The 21,208-nt window shown below is 45.6% G+C and overlaps 2 protein-coding genes across 2 annotated transcripts in view; one reads left to right on the top strand and one right to left on the bottom strand.

Annotated features, from left to right (window-relative positions):
* LOC149464993 (uncharacterized) overlaps positions 1-21,208 on the bottom strand; it is a 374,728-nt gene that overhangs the window by 292,259 nt on the left and 61,261 nt on the right. The gene's annotated exons all lie outside the window — the stretch shown is intronic.
* On the top strand, positions 735-3,384 carry LOC149465002 (uncharacterized). Its single transcript, XM_089673735.1, has 2 exons — positions 735-2,548; positions 2,749-3,384. The coding sequence occupies exons 1-2, from the start codon at positions 2,327-2,329 to the stop codon at positions 2,977-2,979; spliced, it is 453 nt and encodes a 150-aa protein (XP_089529861.1). The 5' UTR covers positions 735-2,326; the 3' UTR covers positions 2,980-3,384.

The raw sequence follows: 21,208 nt of genomic DNA on the forward strand, positions 1-21,208 counted from the left end.
GGAACAAGCTAAAGGTCACTAACAAGTTGTAGTGAAGATATGGACGGCGGCAGGAGCTCCAAGAGACAGATATTGGCTGGAGGGAGTACAATAATCTGTCAAACAGTGCAAAGGCATGGTTCAAATAGGAAGTTCATGGGAGGAGCAACGGGTTCACAGTTCACCAAAAATAAGGTGCAAGGCAAGACTTTTGAACGGATCAGACAGGAACCTATTCAGCATCTCAGATGGTTCACCAAGAAGGATTACAGCCAGACACAGCAAAGGTCCCAGGTTCAGAACTGGGTCATTGCTCAGTATTGCCACTTTTGTTGTTTTTGGAAATAACCCCTCCCCTTCCCGTCTATTGCAAAGCGTTTGCTGAAGGTGGGCGGTATTTACAAGTTGGAGGATCTAATAGCCACAAAAAAATGGCTCTTGTGAAAATTCCAAAAGAAGTAGTTCTATTGGCATGAGTTTTTGTAGGCCCCCGGATATCAACATACATCGGAGACCCTCAAAATCTTCTGGTTCTAGAAGATGTGGTTGTCCTGTCCCGGCTTGGAGAGGAGCATCTTTCTTTTTTTCTCCTATGTCTTCTTTCTCTCCCATTCTTGTTACTTCCCCTTATCTTGTTCAGTGACTTAGCTGTCTCTTTCTCTCACCGTCTAGTACAGCCTTTCCCAACCTTATTACTGGAGAAGAACCCCTTAAATAATTTTCATGTCTCGGGGAACCCTTTCTAAACCTAATTCATTGGGGGGGGGTCAGTGGGAAAAATGTCCCTTGCATTGGCGGTCAGTAGAAAGAATGAAACCCTTAGAAAGGTGAAAAGATAATTGGCTGCTGGCTTTCCCAAGTGCCATTATTTCCAGAACTATGTAGGCACCATCAGATGGGAGGTCAGTCAGCCAAAGCTCAAGGAACAACCTAGTTACCTCTGGAGGAACCCTAAAAGTTCTACGGAACCCTGCTTGAGAATGGCTGTTCTAGTATATAGTTACATAGTTAGTCTGGGTAAAAAAAAACAAATGTACATACAGTTCAACCATTAAAAAAAAAAAAGTTATAATCCTACACCCGCAGTTGATCCAGAGGAAAGCAAAAAACCCAGCAAAGCACGATCCAATTTGCTCCTTCAGAAGAAAACATTCCTTCCTGATCCCCCGAAAGGCAAGTAGTTTTACCCCAACCTTTCTTATCTTTCTCCTCCCCAAATTTTACTCAGTAAAGGGTCCACCGAGATATTACGGTCATTTCAGAAGTGTCAGTTCCTCTGAGCTCCACAAGGTGATCCCATGTCTACCCAGACAAGAAGTCTGTATGGAAGACAGGAAGTGATGTCAGGTACAGACAGGAAGTTCCGGGTGAGAGGGGAGGAAGTAGAGAGGAGACATTGCTGGAAGTGGCAGCAGAGGAGGTAATAAGATCTGATTTTATATTTACATCCAGTAACCCTCCCCGTCACGTCCGTCCTCTTCCTCCATCGTCACGTCTGTCCTCTTCCTCCACTGTCACGTCTGTCCTCTTCCTCCATCATCACGTCTGTCCTCTTCCTCCATCATCACACCTGTCCTCTTCCTCCATCGTCACGCCCGTCCTCTTCCTCCATCGTTATGCCCGTCCTCTTCCTTCTTGTCCCATCCGTCCTCTTCCTCCATCATCACATCCGTCCTCTTCCTCCATCATCACATCCGTCCTCTTCCTCCATCGTCACATCCGTCCTCTTCCTCCATCGTTACATCCGTCCTCTTCCTCCACCATCATGCCGTCCTCTTCCTCCATCGTCACGTCAGTCCTCTTCCTCCATCGTCACGTCAGTCCTCTTCCTCCACCGTCACGTCCGTCCTCTTCCTCCATCATCACGTCCGTCCTCTTTCTCCACCGTCACGGCCGTCCTCTTCCTCCATCGTCACGCTTGTCCTCTTCCTCCATCGGTACGTCCATCCTCTTCCTCCACCGTCACGTCCGTCCTCTTCCTCCACCGTCACGTCCGTCCTCTTCCTCCACCGTCACGCTTGTCCTCTTCCTCCATTGTCACGCCCGTCCTCTTCCTCCATTGTCACGCCCGTCCTCTTCCTCCATTGTCACGCCCGTCCTCTTCCTCTATCGTCACGCCCGTCCTCTTCCTCTATCGTCACGCCCATCCTCTTCCTCCACCGTCACTTCCGTCCTCTTCCTCCACCATCACGTCCGTACTCTTCCTCCATCGTCACACTTGTCTTCTTCCTCCACAATGTCCCTCACTAACATCTGAGGCTGTAACCTGAATGTAGCGGAGGCTCCATATACAGCACTGTGTTTCGGTGCGAGCTGAAACCTTCCTGTCTCAGCCCGATCCATCTACATGTGCCAATTCCCTCCAGGGGCAGCCCAGCTATTAAGCCCTTATATCCCAATCCTAATATTGTATAACCAATACAGTCCAGATAATTCTCCGCTATCCATCTACAGAGGAACCCACATACATCACATGACCACATCAATGAGGATGGAGGAGGACCGGAGTCCCATGACTGAGAGGATACTAAACCTCAGCCTGGAGATCATCTACCTGCTGACCGGAGAGGTGAGGAGGATTCTGGGAGGTCACATGACATCACTTTCATCTCTATTCATAAAACACAGACCTGACCGGAGAGGTGAGGAGGATTCTGGGAGGTCACATGACATCACTCTCATCTCTATTAATAAAACACAGACCTGACCGGAGAGGTGAGGAGGATTCTGGGAGTCTAACATGATATTCCTATTGGTTCTCCAATACAGAGCTTTCCTCTTCTGAAGTCAGGTGATCATATGAGCATCACAGTGCCTCCATGTGACTCCCTAAACCCTGAGAGACACAACATGGAGAAGATTCTAGAAGTCACCAAGAAGATGATGGAGCTGCTGACTGGAGAGGTGAGCGGTGCCGGGAATTCTGGGACATTCTCCAGTAACAGACAAGGGATGTGTCTGGATGGTGACTGTATCATTGTGTGTGTCAGGTTCCTATAAGGTGTCAGGGTGTCACTGTCTATTTCTCCATGGAGGAGTGGGAGTATTTAGAAGGACACAAGGACCTCTACAAGGACGTCATGATGGACAATCAGCCGCCCCTCACATCACCAGGTAAGAGGAGACTTTATTGTAAAGGAGAGAGCAGTACGGAGGATCCACCTAGATCCCCCATCATCTGATAAACACATAGAAACAATGGATTCAGTCAGTGTGTGTGGTTCCTACAGATGGATCCAGTCATGGGAACCCACCAGAGAGATGTCCCCGTCCTCTGAATTCCAGGGATTCCACACAGGAAGGTCACACCATTCCTCACCATCATCAGGTAGATGGATCCAGTCATGGGAACCCACCAGAGAGATGTCCCTGTCCTCTGAATTCCCGGGATTCCACACAGGAAGGTCACACCATCCCTCACCATCATCAGGTAGATGGATCCAGTCATGGGAACAAACCAGAGAGATGTCCGCATCCTCTGTATTCCTGGGATTCCACACAGGAAGGTTACACCATCCCTCACCATCATCAGGTAGATGGATCCAGTCCTTTGAACCCACCAGAGAGATGTCCCCGTCCTCTGTATTCCTGGGATTACACACTGGAAGGTCACACCATCCCTCACCATCATCAGGTAGGTGGGCTGGAACATCTAGAACTAGTGACTTTTGGAGATTTGTGGCCTTAGATTATATTTTACAGATGTTATTCTCTTGGTTTAGGGTGAAGATCTGATAGATATAAAAGTTGAGGTGAAATCAGAAGAAGAGGCGTATGTGAGGGATGATCAGCAGTCTATGGACGAGGCTGGAATAACGGGGACATTTATAGAGGAGGACACTTCTACAGAGATCAGCACAGGTGGGTCATCAACACTAATATAAAGGATATTGAGCGCTCTCATAAATATCAGCAGCTAGAACACTTCAGGCAACCACAATGCCTCAAAAATAACAATATAATCTTAAAACAACAGAGTGCAGCGCTTAGAGAAATACGTGGTGCAAAGTAAAAGAGTCAATAAAGTAATAATCAAGTATCCACAATGATTCACTGGAGAAATGCGAATTCCCACGGCCTCCACTCTGTCAAATAACAGAAATGCGCACTCACCGGAAACGCATGGGTTATGCGCATGTGTGATCATGCATCACAGGCAATGGGTACATCAGAGGTTAGGTAGCCAGGCATCTCCCTCACGGTGGGTCATCACAGACTCTTTAGTCAGGTCCAGGGGTCCCCTTAAGGTCAGCCAGGTGCTCCATACAAAAAACCTCCTCTCAGGGTGGCAAAGTGCTTTCTCTGTGGGGATGATAGCTCCACGCAGGAACCCCAGAAAACAAATGCCAGAGATAGTGTAGTACTTCCAAAAGGTAATTTTTATTCATAAAAACAGCAGGACAGTGTGCATACTAAACATCATGTGAGAATGTAAACATGCAGCAGTACTGACCCCAGTAGTGATGGCCGCCGGGCCTCCTCGTGGCTCCGGCGGTGGAATGACGTCACGCTCTGCACAGCTCCTCCTTAGGCCTTTCTTGCTACAGGCACATCATCAGAGGGGAGGCTGTACAGAAGCGTGACCGACGTCAGTGCCAAAAATAGGGAAGTCGGCACATGCGCAGTTAGCCACGGCCATTTTCCCGAGGAAAGCGGGTACTGCGCATGCGCGAGCACGGCAGCGCCATTTTGCCATGGATCCGCGATCTAGCACATAGCAAGGAGGAGATAGAGAAGTCTCATTACACAAATTTCCAGTACCGATTACCGACTATGCCGCAGACCCCAGGGAATTATTGCAAACACTAAATTCCTAAATGAAGTGATAGTGCAAAATAAATAACAGTAACCGTGCGCATAATAATCTATGGGGTACAAAGATCCCTGTATTTATTTATCATGTATTTTTGGGACATATATATTTACAATACTCACCTTGATATGGTCTGGCAGTACAATACCAGATATGCTACTCACTGTTAAGTTTTATCTCTTTATTTTATGTGTGCTTTTATTCAAGTCTTCTTATGACTTAATATAATTTTGTGATATTTATGTATTCGTATTCTTTCATCTTGCCGTGGTCCGTTACTATAATTATATGCCATTCACTGAGGGGATCTTTGTACCCCATAGATTATTATGCGCACGGTTACTGTTATTTATTTTGCACTATCACTTCATTTAGGAATTTAGTGTTTGCAATAATTCCCTGGGGTCTGCGGCATAGTCGGTAATCGGTACTGGAAATTTGTGTAATGAGACTTCTCTGTCTCCTCCTTGCTATGTGCTAGATCGCGGATCCACGGCAAAATGGCGCTGCCGTGCTCGCGCATGCGCAGTACCCGCTTTCCTCGGGAAAATGGCCGCGGCTAACTGCGCATGTGCCGACTTCCCTATTTTTGGCACTGACGTCGGTCACGCTTCTGTACAGCCTCCCCTCTGATGATGTGCCTGTAGCAAGAAAGGCCTAAGGAGGAGCTGTGCAGAGCGTGACGTCATTCCACCGCCGGAGCCACGAGGAGGCCCGGCGGCCATCACTACTGGAGTCAGTACTGCTGCATGTTTACATTCTCACATGATGTTTAGTATGCACACTGTCCTGCTGTTTTTATGAATAAAAATTACCTTTTGGAAGTACTACACTATCTCTGACATCTGTTTCCTGGGGCTCCTGCGTGGAGCTATCATCCCCACAGAGAAAGCACTTTGCCACCCTGAGAGGAGGTTTTTTGTATGGAGCACCTGGCTGACCTTAAGGGGACCCCTGGACCTGACTAAAGAGTCTGTGATGACCCACCGTGAGGGAGATGCCTGGCTACCTAACCTCTGATGTACCCATTGCCTGTGATGCATGATCACACATGCGCATAACCCATGCGTTTCCGGTGAGTGCGCATTTCTGTTATTTGACAGAGTGGAGGCCGTGGGAATTCGCATTTCTCCAGTGAATCATTGTGGATACTTATTACTTTATTGACTCTTTTACTTTGCACCACGTATTTCTCTAAGCGCTGCACTCTGTTGTTTTAAGATTATAGGGTCATCAACACTAAATCCATTCATATCACTAGAAGCCTATTCCTATGATCACATATTCTCTGGTAAAATGTCTGCAAGTCTGAACTTTGAACCTACACCTCCCAGCCCCCATTGGTTTTTGCTCCTCTGACAAGGAGGTGTAAATGTAGAAGTGATCTGGGAGGACCAAATGCCCTTTGAAGAGGGGAGGAGTCCCAGCTAGTTGGGACATCCACAGAGAACATCTGCTCCCTCCTATCTCCCTGATCCAGATGGAATCTTGATGGAAGTGAACTAACCCTCTCCTATCTATTGATGATGTTTTTCTATTTTTCCAGGGCCCGCCATGGAGAAACCCTCAAAGGATCGTCTCACTTTATCTCCAGGTTGTAAAATAGAAGATGAGGACATCCCAGGAGATTGTGCCGGAGAAAAGACAATGAGCTCCACTATGGATGGTGGACTTCCCAGTGTGGATGGACCATGGAATCCCTCTGACACGGGCCAACCTCATACTGTGGGGGATGGGGCTGGGGTTCAGGGGGTAGATACAGTTTCCTGTCCTGAATGGGGGGAAAGGCTTAGTTCAGGAGTAAGTCTTTCTATACATCAGAGATCTCACACATCTGAGGAGCTTCATTCCTGTCCTGCATGTGGGAAATGTTTTCTTCATAAATCAGATATGATCATACATTACAGATCTCACACGGGTGAAAAGCTTCATTCCTGTCCAGAGTGCGGGAAATGTCATTTATGGAATTCAGACCTTGTTGGGTGTCACATTTCTTGCACAAGTGAGAAACCCCATTTCTGCTGTGAGTGCAGGAAATGTTTGGCGTTGAAATCAGACCTTGTTGCACATCAAAGATCTCACATGGGTGAGAAGCCGTATTCTTGTCCCGAGTGCGGGAAAGGGTTTTCAGACAAGTCCAGTTTTTACAGACATAAAAGGAGTCACACAGACGAGAAGACACATTCCTGCCCCGAGTGCGGGAAATGCTTTTCACGGAAGTCTTATCTTTCTGAACATCAAAGATGTCACACGGGGGAGAAGCCGTATTCCTGCCCTGAGTGCGGGAGATATTTTTCACAGAAGGCGCATCTTAACACACATCAAAGGACTCACACGGGCGAGAAGCCGTATTCCTGTCCTGAGTGCGGGAAATGTTTTTCACGGAAGTCTTATCTTGATGAACATCATCGATGTCACACGGGTGAGAAGCCGTATTCTTGTACTGAGTGCGGGAGATGTTTTTCTGAAAAGTCCAGTCTTTCCAGACATCAGAGGACTCACACAGGCAAGAAGACATATTCCAGCCCTTAGTGCGGGAAATGTTCCTTACAGACGTACAGCCTTTTTGAACATCAACCATTTTACAGAGGGGAGAAACAGTATTTGTTACTTGAGTGTGGGAAATGTTTATTACACAAGGCTCATCTTTCAATTCATCAAAAATCCCACACGACCCTCAAGGTGTATTAGTGTCTCGAGTGCGGGAAATGTCTTCTATATGAATCATATTTCGCACAGTGGATGCACTCAGTGCTGATCAGTCTGGTGTTCATTCATGTCTGAAGGGATCGGTAAACATGAATGGCGTGTTTGTTGTCTCTTCCCTTTGTGAATGAACACAGGAGTGCTCAGTACTGAGTACTTGTGATTGAATAGGGATGCACTCAGTGCTGATCAGTCTGGTGTTCGTTCATGTCTGAAGGGATCGGTAAACATGAATGGTGTGTTTTGCTATCTCTTCCCTATGTGAATGAACACAGGAATGATCAGTACTGAGTACTTGTGATTGAACATGAATGCACTCAGTGCTGATCAGTCTGGTGTTCGTTCATGTCTGAAGGGATCGGTAAACATTAATGGCGTGTTTTGCTATCTCTTCCCTTTATGAATGAACACAGAAGTGCTCAGTACTGAGTACTTGTGATTGAACATGGATGCTCTCAGTGCTGAGCAGTCTGGTGTTCATTCATGTCTGAAGGGATTGGTAAACATGAATGGTGTGTTTGCTATCTCTTTCCTTTGTGAATGAACACAGCAGTGCTCAGTACTGAGTACTTGTGATTGAACATGGATGCATTCTGTGCTGATCAGAGTAGTGTTCGTCCATGTGTGAAGGGATCAGTAAACATGAATGGTGTGTTTTCTATCTCTTCCCTATGTGAATGAACACAGAAGTGCTCAGTACTGAGTACTTGTGATTGAACATGGATGCACTCAGTGCTGATCAGTCTGGTGTTTGTTCATGTCTGAATGGATCGGTAAACATGAATGGTGTGTTTTTCTATCTCTTCCCTTTGTGAATGAACACAGAAGTGCTCAGTACTGAGTACTTGTGATTGAACATGGATGCAGTCAGTGCTGATCAGTCTGGTGTTCGTTCATGTGTGAAGGGATCAGTAAACATGAATGGCGTGTTTGCTATCTCTTCCCTTTGTGAATGAACACAGGAGTGCTCAGTACTGAGTACTTGTGATTGAACAGGGATGCACTCAGTGCTGATCAGTCTGGTGTTCGTTCATGTGTGAAGGGATCGGTAAACATAAATGGCGTGATTTCTGTCTCTTCCCTATGTGAATGAACACAGGAGTGCTCAGTACTGAGTACTTTTGAATGAACATGGATGCACTCAGTGCTGATCAGTATGGTGTTCGTTCATGTCTGAAGGGATCAGTAAACATGAATGGCGTGTTTTCTGTCTCTTCCCTAGGTGATTGAACACTGAAATGGTCAGCAGGGCCAGGACCAGAGGGGAAGGGAGGGCAGAATAGGCTGCTGTCCCTGGCAACAGTAACATATGGAGTGGGGGAGGGGCCCCCTAGTGACAGCGGCATCACTCCCCTTAGCCCTGGATGAGAGAAGTCATATCAGGAGGTATGCTGTGCTCTCTCCCATCTAGCTTCACACTCCTGTTACTACAGCGATGTTGAATTGAGAATGTCAGATCGAGACTTTAGCATCCCCTCCCAGCAAAGAATTTGGATGGGGGGGGGTGTTAGGGGGATTTGGGGGGGGCAGAAAGAATTTGTTCTAGTAGGGATGATTGGAGGGGTACTTTGCTAGGAGGGAAAATTTGGAAGTGAGGATTTGAGCAGGGAGGGGAAATTTGGGGGGTGGGGGTAAGATTTGTTCTAGGACAGGAGATTTGGTGAGAATTTGTGCTGGGGGGGGGAATGGGGATATGACTTGTTCTAGGAGGGGAAACAGGGAAAATGTGCTAGGAGGGGGGATTTGGTGGGTTTGTTATAGGGGGATGGAGGAACAGGATTTGTGCTAGGAGGGAGGATTTGGTGGGTTTGTGATAGGGGGATGGAGGGAACAGGATTTGTGATAGGATGGGGATTTGGGGGGTTTGTGATAGGGGGATGGATGGAACAGAATTTGTGCTAGGAGGCGGGATTTGGTGGGTTTGTGATAGGGGGATGGAGGGAACAGGATTTGTGCTGGGGGGGGCATTTGTGATCGGGTGATGGAGGGAACAAGGACGGGGGATTTGAGGGGTTTGTGATAGGGGGATGGAGGGAGCAGGATTTGTGCTAGGAGGGGGTATTTGTGATAGGGGGATGGAGGGAACAGGATTTGTGCTAGGAGGGGGTATTTGGTGGGTTTGTGATAGGGGTATGGAGGGAACATGATTTGTGATAGAAGGGGGGGTTTGTTATAGGGGGATGGTGGGAACATGATTTGTGCTAGGAGGGCGGATTTGGGGGGTTTGTGATAGTGGGATGAAGGGAACAGGATTTGTGCTAAGAGGGGGGATTGGGGGGGTTTGTGATAGGGGGATAGAGGGAACATGATTTGTGCTAGGAGGGGGGATTTGTGATAGGGGTATGGAGGGAACAGAATTTGTGCTAAGAGGGGGGATTGGGGGAGGTTGTGATAGGGGGATGGAGGGAACAGGATTTGTGCTAGGAGGGGGGATTGGGGGGGTTTGTGATAGGGGGATGGAGGGAACAGGATTTGTGATAGGAGGGGGATTTGTGATAGGGGGATGGAGGGGACAGGATATGTGCGAGGAGGGGGGATTTGTGATAGGGGGATAAAGGGGACAGGATTTGTGCTAGGAGGGGGGATTTTGGGGATCGTGTTAGGAAGGTAAGTTTGGGTAGGGGAGGATTTGTGCTAGAAGAGGAAATTTGAGGGGTGAGGATGTGTGATAAGAGGGTGCTTTTGGGGGGAAAGTTGTGCTAGCAGGGGAGATTTAGAGAGAGAGGACTTGAACTCTTGAACTGAGATTGGGAATGGTTGGGAAAGATTTGTTGTGGGGGGAATTTGTACTGGGGGGAGATTTTTGTTTGGGGAGAATTTTGTCTTGCAAAGGGAATTATGCAAGGCTAAGCATGCCAGTTAGTGGGGGGGGGAGAGAGGGGATTTTTCCTGACACATGATATTCATACATCTTGGAAAGGGGGAGGCGCACTTTGGTTGGCATCTTTGTCCCGGGCACTAGATGACCTTGTCCCAGCACTGGGTGCTTAGTAGTGAATGCAAGACAGCAGAGGAGGAGGAGACTGAGGACTCTGCGTCCTCAATCCCTTTCTGTATCTGGAAGGGGTAAAATCTGCGGCCATAATATTCGTTATTTATGAACTCGATCGTTTTATCTGTATTATTTAATAAGGTTTTTTTTTGTGTTTGCGTGTATATATTATTTCAGTGTATCTTTTATGGAAAAAAAATTGTTTTGACGAACATTTGCACAGCTGACGTGAGATTTTTTTTTTATTGGTCCAGAGTTTTTCCCAAAATGTATAGTTTGTGGTGGGGGTAGGGGAGCGGGGTCAATTTAATGAGCATTCAAAGCTGTAAGAAAAAAAAAAATTGTCAGAAACAAAGTGAAAATAGCAAAAAAAAAAGGTCTGGTTGAATGTAGGGAGCGAAAGGGGGTTCACATCAATTCAAGAACCTGTCCTAACCCCTTCAGGCACATACTCAAACTTGTACTTTATTTAAATATAACATGTATATTTTTTATTTTATCCTTTTTATTAGATCCTTTATATGGAGGGATTGAATTTGGATCATTAATTAGATTACCTTTATGTTTCATATATATATTTTTTTTAATAAGGCCGATGTTGATGCAAAGAACACGATTGGTTATAGGAACTTCATGAAGGAGGACCTAATTAATTCCAAAAGCATTTCGTCTCCTATATCAGGGGGTCTCCAAACAGACATGTATATAACTGTAACAGAACCGGACCCCGACTGCACTTGGGTACTTCCGTTAGACTCCCGCTTCCCTGTCTGAACACCATCCACGGACACCACCGCTGACCATACAAGACTAGACGACACCAGTCTATATAAACATGGAACTCTTTATTTGAAACTCGAACTGGCTTTTTATACACTCGGGACAAATCCCCCCTCCCTGCATAATGACACAGGGCGGGGCAATCTACACTTAGCAACAAGACACACCAAGGAGGGAGTCCCATCAAGAGGGAGGGCTGCTGGAGACACCCCCCCCACCAAGCCAATACACAAACACATACATCCCATAATAGCTTGCTCCCAAGCAAGACACACAATAGAACAATGGGATGCAACCACATAACACCAAACAATCCACACCCCCACCCCAATATTAGGACAGATCAGCCTGTACAGCCTGGCTGGGGAGGTGGGTCTCCCCACCTCCCCAGCCAGTACACAGCACTCACATATTCCCGGGCGAAGGATGGTTTTCCCAGAATAAAAGAATGTCCACTCAAGATGCTTTTCAATACTTTATGGTGAAGAAAATGTTGGCACAACAGCATGACATCTTCCTCCGTGAGGGACCCAACCAGCAGTGACCCCCCCCCCCCCTCCTTCTCTCTCATCATGATGTCCTCCATGGAAGCTTCTGCTGAAGGTCAGGGGAGATCAGATTACACTGCTAGAGGGACCCAACCAGCAGTGACCCCCCTCTTTCTCTCTCACCATGATGTCTTCCATGGAAGCTTCTGCTGAAGGTCAGGGGAGATCAGGCTACATGGCTAGAGGGACCCAACCAGCAGTGACCCCCCCTCCTTTTCTCTCACCATGATGTCCTCCATGGAAGCTTCTGCTGAAGGTCAGGGGAGATCAGACTACACTGCTGGATTGACCCAACTTGTGACCCCCCTCCTTCTCTCTCACCATGATGTCCTCCATGAAAGATTCTGCTGAAGGTCAGGGGCAATCAGACTACACGGGTAGAGGGACCCAACCAGCACTGACCCCCCACCTTCTCTCTCACCATGATGTCCTCCATGGAAGCTTCTGCTGAAGGTCAGGGGAGATCAGACTACACTGCTGGATTGACCCAACTTGTGGTGACCCCCCCCCCCTCCTTCTCTCTCACCATGATGTCCTCCATGAAAGATTCTGCTGAAGGTCAGGGGCGATCAGACTACACGGGTAGAGGGACCCAACCAGCACTGACCCCCCACCTTCTCTCTCACCATGATGTCCTCCATGGAAGCTTCTGATGAAGGTCAGGGCAGATCAGACTACACTGCTAGAGGGACCCAACCAGCAGTGACTCCCCCTCTTCTCTCCTAGCAGAGGAGGCCGGACACAACTTTGAAGTCTTTGGTGATCTCTGATCTCCTTGTAGAGTGTATCTTCTGTAGCACACCCTTGGGTGGAACTTGGCTAGATATATAGGTTCAGCTCTCACCTGAATCTGGTGACACCTCCGATTATACCCAGAACACTTCGACACTCTGAGAATATTTTATATGAAGAAAACAAACCCTGAAAAAGAACTAGATGATTTAACACAGGTAATGTACATAAAACACAGATACCACTTTGCATAACACAGTAAGAAGTCACAATTCACTCGCCAAAGATTCCAAAACTGACTAGTATCACACTGACTAGAGTGACATATGAGAGTGACATTGACACATGAAACAATAACTGTTAATGAGGTGTAGCAGCTTATTGACATTTGCTATAGCAGTACTATCTAGAGCAGAAATGTCCTACCTAACCACTGGCCAGTGGGATGAAACTTACAGTCTCTCAACGTTGGGGCCGTTTAATCAATGGAAGAGCGCTCACTCTCTGCATGGGAGAGTATTTGTACTCCAGGGGTAGCAGGATAGCACAGTCTCCTTTAAGCAGAATCTTCCAGTGAACATTGCAATAGAAGAAAAACAACACTTCAACAAATCTTTACCATACAGGTGTGTTGGATTTTAGACACATATAATACTTTTAGTGTCTTGAGGCAATTATGAAGAGCCATTGAAATAAAAAATAAAGTGGGATTTTATTTTATCACACAATGGCTTAAAATAACAATGTAAAGCGTATCATGAACAGTTCCATGTAGATAAAACTACTGTAGAAATATCAAGCAGAAGTTTAAAGAAAAGTCACCATTATTGTCATGGCTGTTTGACCATGTGCACCTTCCATCTTCTTGTCCTTCTCGAGACTTTGGGAAGAAGCCGGAAATAGACGGAAGTGACGAGCTTGTCTTAAAGCAAGCACCTGTTCCAGCTTCTCAGAAGGTTCTCAGACGTGTGTGTGTGTGTCTGAAATCAAGAGAGACTCTCTCCACTGTCCCTTATGGACCTTTTATGAAGCGAATGAGTGTCATAGCTTGAGATTCTTAAGGCCTTGTAAGGAAGTCAGTACTGCTAGCAAAGCAATATCATAGAAGACAGGGGACGCTATATATATGATGGACAGGTACATGCTGATGTACATAATACTGTAAGCTGATGATGTAACCTCAGCTATTCATATTTAAATGATAATATAACTTAAGAACATATCTTTACAACATATCAATGTATAATCACTAATCTATATATGTATCAATATTATAAATTATACTAAATACAGATACTATTAAAAATACATTATGTAATAGTAAGTCTATAATGAGTCACTCCTAATACCCTTGACATTACTAGAGACTTCTAACCAGCTGTGCCTAAATATAGAATACTCAACTATCAGCTGGTTTAGCTAGTCTCAGCTTAACTCATATCTTTCAGTCTCAGCTATAACTGAAGAATTGTAATACTACCATTTGTCAAAGACCATTCAAACATATTAATTATGATTAATCATAAAAACCAAATATTTTGCAAGCTTGCCATCAATATAAGTGCCGAATCATAAATTTGATTATTTAATTTTTTTCAAGGTGAAATCCTGATATACTGACACTTGCTCAGTATATTTAGAGCAGCAAGCTTCTGTGGGGACTTGGAACTAAACACACTCTTCAGCCACAGCACAAATCTTGAGGAGACAATCACCAGTAATATACAGTGACAGAGTTCTCTCATCAATCAGCAGCAGGAATAGCTAATTCTGAGCAGCTTGGGCTTTCCAAGATCTGTGTCACTCTGAGAATTAGAGAGCAGGCTTTCTCATGACCATTCTGCAGAGATGAACAGCAAGTGCAGCAATATCAAAATCCCCTTTCATCACAGAGTACTCACTGTTTCTGGATTGTCCTCTAGATAGCATTAGACAGCAGTAGAAATCCTCTCTCTTTCAGCAGCTCCAGACTTTGAGAGACACATGCACTTGAGTGGCTGTAATCCTGAGTGTCAGGCAGGACAATCCTTAGTTTGCACACTGTCCTCCTGCAACAATTTCTCTGCTACACACTCCCAGCCCAGTCCATGGGCTCTAGCAGCACAGAGAGCGAGACTCTGTGACTTTATACCAGGAGCCCTTGCTCCATGCGGTCCCCTGAAAATGTCTGCCTCCCCACATGTGCCTCTTCCTTTTTCCTCTCTCCTTTCCTCCACAGCCAATCATAAGTCCAGCTGCAACACTGCTGCTATGGGTAGATCCTTCTCAGATCCTTCTCAGCTGTAGCAACAACCAATCAGAGCACAGTCCTGCTTTTCCTGTCTGTCACTCACAAAGAGGGAAAAGAAAAAAAATGTTTTGCAACTGCTGTTTAATATTTAAAGCAACCAGCACATCTCTACACTCTCCCCCCACCAAAAATATTTGGTCCCCCAAAGGTAAAATGTTAGCACACAGATTTTAACTGAACAGTACATAACATTACAGTAAAACTAAGACTACAGTTTCACCAGTTTACCCTGTCTGGTAGGTGGGAGCAGACTTATTTTGTGACACCTTTGAACACAACATTCAGGCAGGGTAGCTTCCCCACAAACTCCCTTAATATAAGACTGAGTCTGGGATGAGGTGTCACCAGGTATACAGGGGCTGCATAGTTAATTGAAAAGTCATGTGCTTTAATAGAACGATGAGCAGTGATCACAGATTCTTGTGTACTATGACCCAAAGTGTCATACGTAAATCTCTTTGGTGGCCTAACTGCTCTGGGAGGCTTTGGCTCTTTATTTTCAACTGTAGAGCTTGGAGTAGAAGAAAGTACAGACCCGGGAAACTCATTTTCAGTCTCTGGAATAGACAATAAAGGTTCCTCTGGTACTTGTTCAGAGTCCGCAGTGCTGAGCTGTGTAGATCCAGAATCAGAAATCTTGCTAACACAATCTCCTGGATCCATTTCCATCATATAATGGGAACTAGTGGGTTTCCCACATATTTTAACATTAGCCCTCAAGTAGGTGACCCTCCTTGGAGGAATCACCTGTTTCTTCCAGTTTGGTAACCACACATGTCCAACCTCTTCTTTAGTGTTAGTCTTCTCTCATTGTAAAGCACGGAATACAGATTTTAATACAGGGTGTTTTTGACTCAGCTGTGGCTGCAACATCCTTCGAATGAAATCTGTATTAGTCCCTACTAAGATAGCAGTGCCTGTATCTTCTTTTGGCCTAGGGCAGAGTCTCAAAGGTTTCGGCAGACCCCACAACAATAGCAGGGAACTCTAATTTGAGAGAAACATATCCATCATAAGGAACTCTGGTATTGCTCAGGGCCCAGATCTCCAAATCTTCCAATTCGTTTTAAGGGCAAATGTGGCAGGTACTTCTGGTAAAAATCCCTGTAGAGGATAGTGATTTGTGCACCAGTATCCAACACAGCTCCGCCATACACTCCCTCTATGTTCACTGATACTTCAGGTGAAGGTCCAACTGATCCCTTGGGTAACCCTCTTGATCTAGGTCGGCCAGTAGTTCCACAATCAGTGATTCCATGTCGCACAAATGACTGTCCTCTCGACTTGTCTGGGGTTTGTCTTGAAAAAGGAGACTCTCTCTGAATTACTCTCCTTTGGTCTCTAATCTATTTAGGTGGACTTGCCCAGCTTCTTCTATAGTGGCCTGCACTACCACAATTCTTCAACAGATTACAGGGTTTTTGTTGTTTCCAGCTAGAGTGGGGTTTGTCTTGATCTGAGGCTGTCCCGCTTCACCTCCTTTGAAGGACATCAGCATGGCAATCATTTCCCTCAGCTTGGACACCTCAGCCCTCAATGAGGCTATTTCAGAGCGAGTATTTGTCGCACTTACTAACCCAACCCCAACAGCCGAATATGTTCCAGAGTATTTATTTTTTTCTTCTAACCTTGCTTCCTCTTCTCTTACAATTCTGTTTAGCTCAGGATATTTTAAGTTTTTGTTGTCTGTCCGTGTCCTCAACTGGATCATAATAGGGTCTACGGGCTGTGCTCCTTGTAGAACCTGCTGAACTCTGATCTTGTCTACTGTGTTGGGGTTGATACCTTTTGTTTGTTAACAGCTGATGTATAATCTCATCCAGGCGCATTATATACTCAGACAATTTCTCTCCTTTTGCCTGATATGTGTGTTCAAGTTTGTACATAAGATCTGAGATCTTATCAGTCTTCCCAAAAACATCTTGTAAAACACTGAGGTAGTCCTGGCCAGTACAGTCTGGTTGGCTGAGCTTTAGGTTTTGCACTGCCCTTGAAGCTGCTCCCCTTAAACTTTCAGAGATTCGCTGTTTCTTTTGTGTCTCAGAGACATCCCATTCATCTAACACCTGTATGGCCTGTTCCATCCATTCCTCAAAATCATATTCTCCCACTGGTGTAGGTTGCTTTCCAGAGAAGAATCGCAATTTGCGATATTCGGATCTATTATTCAATGGAATAGATGTCAAACACTTCTCCACTAGATTCCCGAGGGTATTTAAAACCTCTAAGCCAACAGTAGTTGGTGAAGAATCAGCTTCAGCCTGAGCCGTATTTGCACTAGTAGGTATATTTGACCCTTTGGCAGGCTCCATCCTCACAGATGTATTTTCAAACTCAGGAACTATCACATTTGCCACAACTCCTTCACTGATGGACACACTTGTTGGCAGTGACCCCGTGGACAAGGGATCTCTCCACTCCAATAGTGCTTAGGTATGATGCCGTTCGGGGTCAGTAATGGTATCTAGCAGGAATCCCTGACCTTCTACAGGTAGTAGCTTACTAACCTCACGTACAGTTGTGACCAAAATTATTCAACCCCCACTGAAATTGAGTGTTTTGGCCAGTTTGACATTGCTTTTGATCATTCAGTCATCTTGCTTACATTTACATTAAAGAGGCACTTGTAGGTCAGACAAATATAACATAACAGTTATAATGAAATAACCACAAATGTCTTTTCTGTGCTCACAGCATTATCAGTTTTATTCAACCCCCAAGTGACATTCAATCTTAGTACTTAGTACAGCATCCTTTTACAGTTATAACAGCTTTTAAACGTGAAGCATAGCTTGACACAAGTGTCTTGCAGCGATCTACGGGTATCTTCGCCCATTCTTCATGGGCAAAGGCCTCCAGTTCAGTCACATTCTTAGGCTTGCGCACTGCAACTGCTTTCTTTAAGTCCCACCAGAGGTTCTCAATCGGATTTAAGTCTGGTGACTGCGATGGCCACTCCAAAATGTTCCAGCCTTTCCTCTGCAACCATGCTCTAGTGGACTTGGAGGTATGCTTGGGATCATTGTCCTGTTGAAAGGTCCAACGTCTCCCAAGCCTCAGGTGTGTGACGGACTGCATCACGTTTCCATCCAATATCTCCTGGTACTGAAGAGAATTCATGGTACCTTGCACACGCTGAAGCTTCCCTGTACCTGCAGAAGCAAAACAGCCCCAAAGCATGATTGACCCTCCACCATGCTTCACAGTAGGCAAGGTGTTCTTTTCATCATAGGCCTTGTTCTTCCTCCTCCAAACATAGCGTTGATCCATGGGCCCAAACAGTTCTAATTTTGTTTCATCAGTCCACAGAACACTATCCCACAACTTTTGTGGTTTGTCCACATGGCTTTTGGCATACTGCAGTCGACTCTTCTTATTCTTTGGAGACAGCAAGGGGGTACGCCTGGGAGTTCTGGCACGGAGGCCTTCATTACGCAGTGTGCGTCTTATTGTCTGGGCTGAAACTTCTGTACCCACATCTGACAAATCTTTTCTCAGTTCCTCAGCAGTCACACGGGGACTTCTCTCCACTCTACGCTTCAGGTAGCGCACAGCAGTCGAAGTCAGCATCTTCTTTCTGCCACGACCAGGTAGCGTTTCAACAGTGCCCTTTGCCTTGAATTTGCGAATGATGCTTCCTAAGGTGTCTCTTGGTATGTTTAACATCTTTGCAATCTTCTTATAGCCATTGCCCTTCCTGTGAAGAGAAATCACCTCTTCTCTTGTCTTCCTGGACCATTCTCTTGCCTTCACCATGTTTGTAACCACACCAGTAAATGTCTAGAAGGAGCTGAGTATCACAGTCATTTTAAAGCTGCCTAATTGGTGCTTATTATGCTTGATTGCTGCTCGGTGACATCCACAGGTGTTTTCAATACCTGATGGAAAGCACCTGTATGAACCTCTGTTCTTCAGAGTGGTAGTCTTTAAGGGGTTGAATAATTGTGGCAATGAAGAAACCACATAAGAACCATTTACTACTGTATTACATAAACAATTGATGTCATTTTAGTTGCATTTGGGTAGTTACAACGTCCTTGTAGGATTTGATTCTGAATACAATTCCAAATGTACACTATAGTCCCTAAACCCCTTTACAGCATTGGGGGTTGAATAATTTTGGTCACAACTGTATCTGCACATCAGTCCATGACATGCCTGGCAGCAGGAATGCTAGACAGTTCTCTGGGGATGATTTGTGCTGCTTGCACCACTTAGTGACAGCTTTAGGATCCATTTCACGTCTTTGGGGTGAGCTAGGTATAGCTAAATCAGGTAGGTGGAGCTAAATAATCCCGGACAAGCCCCCAAATGCAGCACACCCTTGGTTGGAACTTGGCTAGATATATAGGTTCAGCTCTTACCTGAATCTGGTGACACCTCCGATTACCCAGAACACTCCGACACTCTGAAAATATTTTATATGGGTTTTATTGAAGAAAAACCCTGAAAAAGAACTAGCTGATTTAACATAGGTAATGTACATAAAACACAGATACCACTTTGCATAACACAGTTAGTAAGAAGTCACAATTCACTCGCCAAAGACTCCAAAACTGACTAGTATCACACTGACTAGAGTGACATTGACACATGAAACAATAACTGTTAATGAGATTTAGCAGCTTATTGACATTTGCTATAGCAGTACTATCTAGAGCAGAAATATCCTACCTAACCACTGGCCAGTGGTATGAAACTTAAAGTCTCTCAACGTTGGGGCCCTTTAATCAATGGAAGAGCGCTCACTCTCTGCATGGGAGAGTATTTGTACTCCAGGGGTAGCAGGATAGCACATTCTCCTTTAAGCAGAATCTTCCAGTGAACATTGCAATAGAAGAAAAACAACACTTCAACAAATCTTTACCATACAGGTGAAATCCTGATATACTGACACTTGCTCAGTATATTCAGAGCAGCAAGCTTCTGTGGGGATTTGGAACTAAACACACTCTTCAGCCACAGCACAAATCTTGAGGAGACAATCACCAGTAATATACAGAGACAGAGTTCTCTCATCAATCTGCAGCACGAATAGCTAATTCTGAGCCGCTTGGGCTTTTCAAGATCTGTGTCACTCTGAGAATTAAAGAGCGGGCTTTCTCATGACCATTCCCCAGTGATGAACAGCAAGTGCAGCAATATCAAAATCCCCTTTCATCACAGAGTACTCACTGTTTCTGGATTGTCCTCTAGATAGCATTAGACAGCAGTAGAAATCCTCTCTCTTTCAGCAGTTCCAGACTTTGAGAGACACATGCACTTGAGTGGCTGTAATCCTGGGCTCTAGCAGCACAGGGAGTGAGACTCTGTGACTTTATACCAGGAGCCCTTGCTCCATGCGGTCTCCTGAAAATGTCTGCCTCCCCACATGTGCCTCTTCCTTTTTCCTTTCTCCTTTCCTCCACAGCCAATCATAAGTCCAGCTGCAACAGTGCTGCTATGGGTAGATCCTTCTCAGATCCTTCTCAGCTGTAGCAACAACCAATCAGTCAGTCCTGCTTTTTCTGTCTGTCACTCACAAAGAGGGAAAAGAAAAAAAATGTTTTGCAACTGCTGTTTAAAATTTAAAGCAACCAGCACATCTCTACCCTTCCATGGTGGGGATCAGAGGAGCGCTCAGCCACGTGTTTTCTGAGGTGTGTATCAAGGTGTGCTTCTTCCCAGTGTGATATCTCTGATGTGAAGCAACATATCATCCATATATATAGGGGCAGCACAGTGGCTAAATGGTTAACACTTCTGCCTGGCAACAGTAGGGTTGTTGGCTCAAATCCCAACCACGGTACCACTTGCCTGGAGCTTGCATGTTCTCCCTGTGCCTGCAGGGGTTTCCTTTGGGTACTCTGGTTTCCTCCCACACTCCCCCACTTGTATGTGAGTTAGAGATCTTAAATTGTACGCCCCTTGAGGGCTAGGGACTGATGTGAATGTACGATATACAGTATGTATGTAAAGCGCTGAGTAAATTGACGGCGCTATACAAGTACCTGAAATAATAAATAGTCAAGGTGCCATAACAGGGAACAACAAAGTCCAGCTATCTTTTCCAGCGGTGAGTCCCTCAGCAGTGGGTTCTTGCACAAGGTTTCTCTTTAGACCCAGGTCCCAAAGGCCTACACCACTCCAGGCTACAGACCAGCTAATTGAAGGTCAGAGATAACCAAAGTCCTTCTGCCTTCCCCCTCAAGGATCTCCATAACATGGCTCCTCCACTCCAGTCCCCCAGCATTGGGGTCACCCATAAGGTGTCTCTTCAGACCCAGGTCCCGAAGGCCTACACCACTCCAGGCTACAGACCAGCTAATTGAAGGTCAGGAATAGCCACAGTTCTTTTGCCTTCTCCCTTAACGATCTCCATTACATGG

The sequence above is a fragment of the Staurois parvus genome, unplaced genomic scaffold (assembly GCF_062004578.1).
Source record: "Staurois parvus isolate SC_StPar_1 unplaced genomic scaffold, SC_StPar_1.0 ptg000144l, whole genome shotgun sequence".
Taxonomy (NCBI): domain Eukaryota; kingdom Metazoa; phylum Chordata; class Amphibia; order Anura; family Ranidae; genus Staurois; species Staurois parvus.

What these genes read in the sequence shown, in the direction of transcription:
- LOC149465002 (XM_089673735.1), top strand. Translation starts at nt 2,327, where the DNA reads ATGTGCCAATTCCCTCCAGGGGCAGCCCAGCTATTAAGCCCTTATATC. An exon ending in TCTACCTGCTGACCGGAGAG is followed by an intron (nt 2,549 to 2,748) that starts GTGAGGAGGATT and finishes TCTCCAATACAG; the next exon opens with AGCTTTCCTCTTCTGAAGTC.